The 10,895-nt window shown below is 44.4% G+C and overlaps 1 protein-coding gene across 1 annotated transcript; it reads right to left on the bottom strand.

The window, feature by feature from the left end:
• Positions 1-7,085: 7,085 nt before the first annotated feature.
• LOC138897137 (uncharacterized) lies at positions 7,086-9,478 on the bottom strand. The gene is made up of 2 exons (XM_070183095.1): positions 8,879-9,478; positions 7,086-7,184 (listed from the first exon to the last, which is right to left on the bottom strand). Exons 1-2 carry the CDS (start codon positions 9,476-9,478, stop codon positions 7,086-7,088), a joined length of 699 nt encoding a protein of 232 aa, XP_070039196.1.
• Positions 9,479-10,895: the final 1,417 nt, after the last annotated feature.

Raw genomic sequence — 10,895 nt, forward strand, 5'->3', positions numbered from 1 at the left:
CACCCCAAGGCGACACACTAGGCCTGATAAACCCCTTATCAAGGAGTTCCTGAAGTTGCTCTTTCAATTCTTTCAACTCAGCTGGTGCCATACGATACAGAGGAATAGAAATGGGCCGAGTTCCCGATATCAAGTCAATACTGAAATCAATATCCCTATCGGGTGGCATACCCGGCAAGTCTGCAGGAAACATATCCGAAAAGTCTCGCACTACCGGTACTGAATCAATAGTAGGAGTATCTGCATCAACATCTCTCACAAAGGCCAAATATGACAAACACCCTTCCCAACCATACATTGGGCCTTCAAATAATAAATTACCCTGTTGGAAATATAATCTAGAGAACCTCTCCATTCGACTATCGGCAACCCCGACATCGCCAACGTCACAGGTTTTGTGTGACAGTCCAGAATAGCATGACATGGAGGCAACCAATCCATACCCAGAATTATATCGAAATCAACCATAATGAGCAATAAAAGATCAACTCTTGTCTCCAGTCCCCCAATAGTTACCACACATGAACGATACACACGGTCCACAATAATAGTATCGCCCACCAGTGTAGATACACGAACATGTGAAACTAAGGACTCACAGGGCATATCCAGATAATGAGTAAAGTATGATGATACATACGAATAAGTGGAACCAGGGTCAAATAATATAGAAGCCTCCCGGTGGCACACTGATACAATACCTATGATCACAACATCTGAAGCAACAACATCTGGCCTAGTAGGAAAAACATAGAATCGGGCCTGACCGCCACTTGATCGGCCTCCCCCTCTTAGGCGACCCCTAGCTGACTGAGCCCTAACCCGACCTGACTGGGCGGGTGATGGAGCAACTGGTGCAGAAGTTGTAGCCTGACTCCTCTGCTAAGCTGAACCTCCTATAAGGCGAGGGCAATATCTCTTTATATGGCCCAAGTGTCCACACTTAAAGCAAACCCTTTCTGAAAATGCCGGTATGTTTTGAGGCAGACCTCGAGAACCAGAACAACTGCTAGAAGCACGTGGTGCAAATGAACCATGAACTGAAAGAGCACGAGACTTACTCTGGGCTGGCAGGGAACTGAGAGATAACTGACCCTGATAAGAACTATATAAACCATGGCTGGATGATGCACCACGGTGAACTGGATGACCCGTCTGAGCGTGCCTGTAAGGACGACCCCTGATGTGGTAGGACTACCCTCCAGAAAGTACACCACCAGAACTGCCCGAACCTCGAGGACTCTTGGCCTCCCTCTCACCACGCTCCTGGCTACTTACCACCTCTATCTGCCGAGCAATGTCAACCACCTCATCAAAAGTGGCACCAGATACCCTCTCCCTAGTCATAAGCAACCGAAACTGATACGTGAGGCCATCAATGAACCTCCTAATCCTCTCCCTATCAGTGGGAACCAACCAAACCGCGTGACAAGCCAACTCAAATAACCTCACCTCGTACTGGGTCACAGACATGCCATCCTACCGAAGCTGCTCAACGAGACTGCGGCACGAACTTCTCCAAAAAGAGAACAGAGAACTCCTGCCATGTAAGTGGTGCTGCACCGGCCGGCATGCGCCTCTCATAAGCCTCCCACCCTATGAAGGAAGCCCTAAAAAACTGAAAAGTAGTGAACGAGACCCCACTGGTCTCCAGAATACCCGCTGTCCGAAGCAACTGCTTTCACTTATCTAGAAAACCCTGAGCATCCTCTGACTCAGCACCGCTAAATGATGGAGGTCGATGCTTCCCAAATCTCTCAAGTCTCCTCTACTCTTCATCAACCATAACGGGGACTACCGGGGCCTGAGCAGCTGCAACCGACTGGGCTGGTAGTGCCCCCGGTATCTGAAGTCCCTGCACTACCTGCTCTGGAGTACGGGCAATAGGGGTATGAGTACCTCCCCCGGCCTGAGAAGTGGCAGGTGCAGCCTGAGCCGAAACCACTTGAGCAAGGCCAGTGCAAATAATCAATATCTGTGCTAAAACCTCTTGAAAGCCTATAATCATAATAGGCACAGCTGGTTCCTGAGCTGGTCCTGTCAGCTCAGCTATATCTAGAATCTGCTCCTGAGCTGGAGCAACTGGTGGTGCTGCAGGTGCTGCTCCATCTGTTGTATGAGCTACCCCTCGACCTCTACCTTGGCCCCGGCCTTTACCACAGCCCCGGCCTCTCGCGGCTCTTACTGGTGGCTGACCGTCCGATATGGTAGTACGTTTCCTCACAACCTGTGAGAGAATAGAATAACAAAAATTTAGTTTTTTGGAATCAACAAATTCACACGATGGAGTACAAGAAAGTGAAATTTTCCTAAGGCTTCGACAGCCTCTCAAAGATAAGTACAGACGTCTCTATACCGATCTACAAGACTCTACTAAACCTGCTCATGACTCGTGAGACCTATGTAGCCTAAGCTCTGATACCAGCTTGTCACGACCCAAAATCCTAACCTGTCGTGATAGCGCCTACTGTGGTACTAGGCAAGCCAACAACATCAATAACCCACAATTTCTTTTAAATACGAAAAACATAATAATTAAGTTTAAGAGCAAATCCCACAAATACTGGATATAAATACATTCTCAAAACCTGGTGTCACTGAGTACATGAGTATCTAAATGAATAAAAAACCTAAATGATGAAAACACTGTCTGGAAATATAGAATCGTACAATAACTGAAAGAAAGAGAGTCAAGGTCTGCGGACGCCAGACAACTACCTTGATAGTCTCCAATGGATAGCACTCCAAGATCTAACAGTCACCATGTCCGAAAGCTCCTGGATCTACACAGGAGGTGCAGAGTGTAGTATGAGTACAACCAGCTCAATAAGTAACAAGACTAACCTTTGGGCTGATAGTAATGACGATCTCAACAGGTACTGTCTAGTATAGAAATAACGGTACAAAAATGTAGGCATGCTTTCAAGTTCAACAGTTACACTCAATACAAGTAAAATAGACAAATTCTGAACAATTTGAGGAATATGTCATCTCTGTATCTACATGCCCATGCACATACCATATGTGATGCACCTTAGTGAAAACTTCATGTATTCACAATCTAAAAATACTCAATCACTCAGTACTGTATATGGCCAATCCAGCCCAGGGAAGATCATCCCAAGTATATATGTATATCCATCAACTGACAGTCAGTCACTCAGTACTGTATAAGGTCAATCCAGTCCAGGGGAAGGTCCATCCCCGAATATCAATGATTCGGACAAGATCCATGTCCAGGGAAGATCTATTCCTCAATATATATATACACACACACACACATATCAACTACGCTCACTGTGGGGGTACAGATTCCGGAGGGGCTCCTTCAGCCCAAGCGCTATAATAGCCAGATCCAGGCATAAATAAATAAACATAAATATCACTCAGAATCTCCAGTCTCTCGTGATCTCAATGACATGAAAAATCAACCCGACATGATGATATGAAGTATCAATGAATGACAACAGAGTCTGAGATATGATATGCAAGTGATATGTGTGACTGAATACAAAATTTTAAATTTAAAGAAATAATTCAACAACAATACGACCCATGTGGGTCCCAAAATATATCGGCGTGTAGCCTAAACATGATCTTTAATATGAGTCTCAGCTCAATTTCTCTAACACGTGGAGGATATGCGGATAATGATATTTATTTAATTATGCAACTCCACGGAATCAATTTAAATCATAGTTTCCATGATGCACACCCACACGCCCGTTACCTAGTATGTGCGTCATCTCCAAACGATTCATACAACATAAAATTCAGGGATTTATACCCTCAGAACCAAGTTTAAAAGTGTTACTTACCTCGACCCGTGTAATTATTTATTCTGTAATGCCTTTGCCTCGCGAATCGGCCTCCAAATGCCTCGAATCTAGTCATTAATAATTTGATTCAGTCAAAACAAATTATAGGAATTAATTTCATATGAAAATACTAATTTTCCAACAAAATTCGAAATTTAACTAAAAAATGGCAAGTGGGGCTCACATCTCGGAGCCCGACAAAAGTTATAAAATATGAACGCCCATTTAACCACGAGTCCAATCATATAAATTTTACCAAATTCCGACATCAACTCGACCTCCAAATCTCAATTCTCATTTTAAAATCCCTAGGCCCAAATCCTCTAATTTCACCTCAAAAACATGTAATCTAGTCGAAATATTCAATGATAATCCAATATTATTGACTAACAATGATTACAAGTGACTTATCTCAAGATTTTTCGTGAATTCTCTCTAAAACATCGCCCAAAACCGTGCTTGAAATATCAAAAATGACAAAAATGTCGGAAATCCTCTATTTTGTACACTGCCCAGTGCTTTCGCACTTGCGGATTAATTTCTCGCTTATGTAGAGAAGCTTCTGCTTCTGCGAAGGCACGCCCAGTCCCCGACTCGCGCACGTGCAGGTGCGCTTCTGCGAGCCCCTCACCGCGTCTGCGACCACGCAGGTGCGGAAATATAGTCGCATCTGCGAGCCCTACCCAGCTCCTTTCATGGTCACATTTGCGCTCCTCATCTCACACCTGCGACCAAAATTCCGCAGGTGCGATGGCACCAGAAGATTGAAATTTTGAGATTTTTCCTTAAGTCTGAATTTGATCTGTTAACCATCCGAAACTCGCCCGAGGCCCCCGGGACCTCAACTAAATATACCAACAAGTCCTAAATCATCATACGAACTAAGTCGAGCCTTCAAATCATATCAAACAACGCTAAAAACACGAATCACACCCCCAATTCAAGCTTAACGAAAACTAACAAATTCCAACTTCTACATTCGATGTCGAAACCTATCAATTCAATTTCGATTGTCCTCAAATTTTGTACACAAGTCATAAATGACATAATGGACCTATTCCAATTTTTAGAATTGGATTTCGATCCCGATATCAAAAAGTCAACTCCCCGGTCAAATTTTCAAAAATTCAACTTTCGCCATTTCAAGCCTAATTTCACTATGAACTTCCAATTAATTTTTTGGACACGCTCTTAAGTCCAAAATCACCACACGGAGCTATTGGAATCATCAAAATTATATTCCAGGGTTGTTTACACATAAATCAATATCTGATCACTATTTCAACTTAAGCTTTAAACCTTGGAAATAAGTGTTCCAATTCATTCTAAAACCTCATCGGACCCAAATCAATCACCCCGACAAGTCACATAAAAACTTTAAAGCATAAATTGAGCAGTAAATAGGGGAACATGGTTGTAATACTAAAAACGACCAGCTGGTTCGTTATATTCTCCCCCTCTTAAACAAACGTTCCTCCTCGAACGGGTTTAGAATCATACTTGGAGTCTCAAATAGGGGTGGATATTTGCTCTGTATCTCCCGCTCAGTCTCCCAGGTAGCTTCTCCTACCGGCTGGCCTCTCCACTGCACTTTAAATGAAGCTATGTTCTTTAATCTTCACTTTTGAACCTGCCGGTCTAAAATGGCCACCGACTCCACATCATAAGTCAAATTACCATCCAACTGCACTGTACTGAAATCCAAAACATGAGACGGATCTCCGACATACTTCCAGAGCATAGATACATGAAACACTGGATGAACACCTGATATATTAGGTGGTAATGCAAGTTCATAAGCCACCTCTCCAATCTTCTTAAGTATTTCAAAAGACCCAATATACCTAGGACTCAACTTGCCCTTCTTTCCAAACCTCATAACACCCTTCATAGGCGAAACTTGGAGTAATACCTTCTCTCCTACCATGCAAGCAACATCGCGGACCTTCCTGTTAGCATAACTCTTCTGTCTAGACTGTGACGTGCGAAGTCGATCCTGAATCAATTTAACCTTCTCCAAAGCATCTTGCACCAAATCAGTACCTAATAGTCTAGCCTCACCCGGCGCAAACCAACCCACTAGAGACCGACACCGTCTCCTATATAAAGCCTCATACGGAGCCATCTCAATGCTCGATTGGTAGTTGTTATTGTAAGCAAACTCTGCAAGTGGCAGATACTAATACCAAGAAACTCTAAAATCTATAACACAAGCGCATAGCATATTTTCCAATATCTGAATAGTGCGCTCGAACTGGCCGTCCGTCTAAGGGTGAAATGATGTACTCAGCTAAACCTGTGTACCTAATTCTCGCTGTCCTGCTCTCCAAAACTGTAATGTAAACTGTGTGTCCCGATCTGAAATGATGGATACTGGAACACTGTGTAGGCAAACAATCTCGCGGATATAAATCTCAGCCAACCGCTCCGAAGAATAAGAAGTACCGACTGGAATAAAATGCGCGGACTTGGTCAATCGATCTACAATCACCCAAACAACATCAAACTTTCTCAAAGTCTGCGGGAGCCCAACTACGAAGTCCATGGTAATACGCTCCCATTTTCATTTCGGAATTTCAAGTCTCTGAAGCAATCCTCTCGATCTCTGATGCTCGTATTTCACTTGTTGACAATTTAAACACCGAGCAACAAACCAACTATATCTTTCTTCATTTTTCTCCACCAGTAGTGATGCCTTAAGTCTTGGTACATCTTAGCGGCACACGGATGAATGGAATACCGCAAACTTTGGGATTCCTCAAGAATCAATTCACGCAACCCATCTACATTCGGCACACAAATACGACCCTACATCCTCAATACCCCATCATTCCCAATAGTAACATCCTTGGCAGCACCGTACTGAACTATGTCCTTAAGGACAAGCAAATGGGGATTATCATACTGGCGCTCTCTGATGCGATCATATAAAGAAGACCGAGAAATCACATAAGCTAGAACCCGACTGGGCTCCGAAACATCTAACCTTACAAACTGATTAGACAAGGTCTGAACGTCAACTGCAAAAGGCCTTTCACCAACAGGAATGAATGCAAGGCTACCCATACTCATCACCTTTCTACTCAAGACATTGGACACCACATTGGCCTTCACGGGATGATACAAAATAGCTATATCATAGTCCTTAAGCAGCTCCAACCATCTCTGCCTCCTCAAATTTAGATCCTTCTGTTTGAATAAGTGTTGAAGACTCCGATGATCTGTAAATACCTCACAAGACACACTATAGAGATAGTGCCCAAATCTTTAATGATGAACAATGGCTGCCAATTCTAAATCATGGATAGGGTAGTTCTTTTCATGTGGCTTCAACTGGCGCGAAGCATAAGCAATCACTCCACCCTCCTATAGTAAGACACACCCAATACCAATCCGAGAAGCATCACAATACACTGTATAAGAGCCCGAAGCTGAAGGCAAAACTAGAACTGGAGTTATGGTCAAGGCAGTCTTGAGCCTCTGAAAGCTCTCTTCAATTTAGCCTCTGGAGTTATGGAGTTATTGAGCATCTTTCTGGGTCAATTTAGTCAAAGGAGATATAATAGATGAGAACCCCCCCCGCCCTCCACAAAGCAACGATAATAACCAGCCAAGCCAAGAAAACATCGAATCTCAGTAGCTGAAGGTGGCATGTGCCAACTCTGAACTGCCTCTATTATCTTCGGATCCACCTTAATCCCTTCACTGGACAATATGTGTCCCAAGAATGCCACCGAATTAAGCCAGAACTCACACTTAGAGAATTTGGCATAAAGTTTCTCTTCCCTCAGCCTCTATAGTACAATACTCAAATATCGTGCATGTTCCTCCTGGCTACGTGAGTACACCAGGATATCATCAATAAATACTATGATAAATAAATCAATATACAACTGGGATACACTATTCATCAAGTGCATAAATGTTGCTGGGGCGTTGGTCAACCCAAAAGACATCACGAGAAATTCATAGTGACCATAACGGGTCCTGAATGCCATCTTTGGAATATCCAAATCCCAAATTTTCAACTGGTAATATCCGGATCTCAAATCAATTTTGGAGAATACCCTCGCTCCATGAAGCTGGTCAAATAAATCGTCAATACATGGCAAAGGATACTTATTCTTGATTGTAACTTTGTTCAACTGCCTGTAGTCGATGCACATCCGTATAGTACCATCCTTCTTTTTCACAAACAGAACCGGTGCACCCCAAGGCGACACATTAGGCCTAATAAAAACCTTATCAAGAAGTTCTTAAAGCTGCTCTTTCAATTCTTTCAACTCAGTTGGTGCCATACGATACGGGGGAATAGAAATGGTCTGAGTGCCCGGCCCCAAGTCAATACCGAAGTCAATATCTCTGTCGGGTGGCATACCCGACAGGTCTGCAGGGAATACACTCGAAATATCCCGCACTACCGGTACTGAATCAATAGTAGGAGTATCTGCCTCAACACCTCTCACAAAGGACAAATATGACAAACACCCCTTCCCAACCATACATTGAGCCTTCAAGTAAGAAATTACCCAGCTGGGAACATAATCTGGAGAACCTCTTCACTCGACCTTCGGCAATCCCGGTATCACCAATGTCATCATTTTTGCGTGACAATCCAGAATAGCATGACATAGAGACAACCAATCTATACCCAAGATTACATCGAAATCAACCATACTAAGCAATAAGAGATCAACTCTAGTCTCCAGTCCCCCAATAGTTACCACACACGACCGATATATACGGTCCACAATAATAGTATCCCATACCGGCGTAGATACACCAACATGTGAAACTAAGGACTCACAGGGTATATCCAGATAATGAGTAAAATACGATGAAACATACGAATATGTGGAACCAGGGTCAAATAATATAGAAGCTTCCATGTGGCACAATGAGACAATATCTGTGTTCATTGCATCTGAAGAACCGACATATGGCATGGCAATAAAAGCATAGAATCGGGCTTGACCACCACCTGATCGGCCTCCCCCTCTTGGGCGACCCCTAGCTGACTGAGCCCCACCGCGAGCTGGCTGGGCGAGTGGTGGAGCAACTGGTGCAGGAGTCGTAGCCTGACTCCTCTGCTGAACTGGACCTCGTGAAAAGCGGGGACAATATTTCCTCACATGACCCAGCTCTCCACACTCATAGCAATCCCTCTCAAAAAATGGTGGCAAGTTCTGAGGCGGACCTCGTGAACCAGAATAACTACCAGAAGATCCTGGTACCGATGAACCCTGAACTGATGGTGCACGAGATGAACTCTGAGATGGAAGTGCACCAAGAGAAAACTGACTCTGTCGATCACTGTATGGACCATGGCTAACTGATGCGCCATGATGAGCTGAACGAGCCATCTGAGCGGGCCTATAAGGATGACCCCTATTGTGATAGGGCTGTCCTCCAGAAGGAACATCGCTGGAATTACCCGGACCACGAGGCCTCTTGGCCTCCCTATCCTCATGCTCCTGAGTACGGACTATCTCTAGCCATCGAGCACTATCAACCACCTCATCGAATCTAGAACCTGCTACATTCCCCAGAGTCATAACAAAACGGAACTGCTGGTTGAGGACATTAATGAACTTCCTGATCTTTTCCTTCTCAGTGGGAACCAACCAAACTGCATGACGAGCCAACTCTGAAAACCGCATCTCATACTGAGTCACAAACTAGTCAACGTAAGTACTCGAACTGCCTGCGCAGTTCCTCTCTGCGGGTTTGTGGCACAAACTTCTCTAGAAATAATACGGAGACCTCATGCCATAAAAGTAGTGCTGCACCAACTGGTCTGCTCCTCTTATAAGTCTCCCACCATCTGAAGACAGCCCTAGAAAACTGAAAAGTAGTGAACGAGATCCCACTGGTCTACAGAATACCCGATGTCTAAAGCATCCGCTAGAACTTATCCAGAAAACCCTGAGCATCCTTTGACTCAGCACCACTAAATAATGGAGGTTGAAGCCTCCCAAATTTCTCAAGTCACCTCTCCTCATCATCAACCATAACAGGGACTACCGGGGCCTGAGCAGCTAGAACCGGCTGGGCTGGTGGTGGCCCCGGTGTTTGAAGTCCCTACACTACCTGCTCTGGAGTACGGACAACAGGGGTATGAGTACCTCCCCCGGCCTGAGAAGTGGCTGGTGCGGCCTGATCTGAAACCATCTGAGAAAGGCCAGTGCAAACTGTCAATATATGTGCTAGAGCCTCTTGAAGGCCTGGAATCACAATAGGCACAGCTGGTGCCTGAGCTGGTCCTGTCGGCTAAGCTATATCTGGAATCTGCTCCTGAGCTGGAGCAACTGGTGGCGCTTTAGGTGTTGCTCCAACTGCTGTACGAGCTACACCTCGACCTCTACCTCGGTCCCGGCCTCTACCACGGCCTCGACCTCTCGTGGCCCTTACTGGTGGCACTGGTGGTTGACCATCCGATCCGGTAGTACGTGTCCTCACCATCTGTGAGAGAATAGAATAACAGACATTTAGTTTTCCGGAATCAACAAATTCGCACGACGGAGTACAAGAAAGTGAAATTTTCCTAAGGGTTCGGCAGCCTCTCGAAGATAAGTACAGACGTCTCCGTACCGATCCGCAAGACTCTACTAAACCTACTCATGACTCGTGAGACCTATGTAACCTAGGTTGTAATACCAACTTGTCACGACCCAAAATCTCACCTGCCGTGATGGTGCTTATCTAAATACTAGGCAAGCCAACAACCTTAATAAAACACAATATCTTTTAAGTTTGAAAACATAATACTTGAATTTAATAGAAAGCCTCACAGTTATAGATAGAAGACACTCCCAAAACCCGGTGTCATTGAGCACATGAGTATCTAAATGAATACAAAGTCTGACTGATAAAAATACTGTCTGAAAGTATAGAGCAGTACAATAAGTGGAAAAAAAAGAGTTAAGGTCAGTGGACTCCAGACAACTACCTTGATAGTCTCCAATTAATAGCACTCTGAAATTTAGCAGTCGCCGTGTCCGAAGGCACCTGGATCTGCGCACGAGATGTAGAGTGTAGTATGAGTACAACCAACTCAATAAGCAACAAGACTAACCT

The sequence above is a fragment of the Nicotiana tomentosiformis genome, chromosome 8, assembly GCF_000390325.3.
Source record: "Nicotiana tomentosiformis chromosome 8, ASM39032v3, whole genome shotgun sequence".
Classification (NCBI taxonomy): Eukaryota; Viridiplantae; Streptophyta; class Magnoliopsida; order Solanales; family Solanaceae; genus Nicotiana; species Nicotiana tomentosiformis.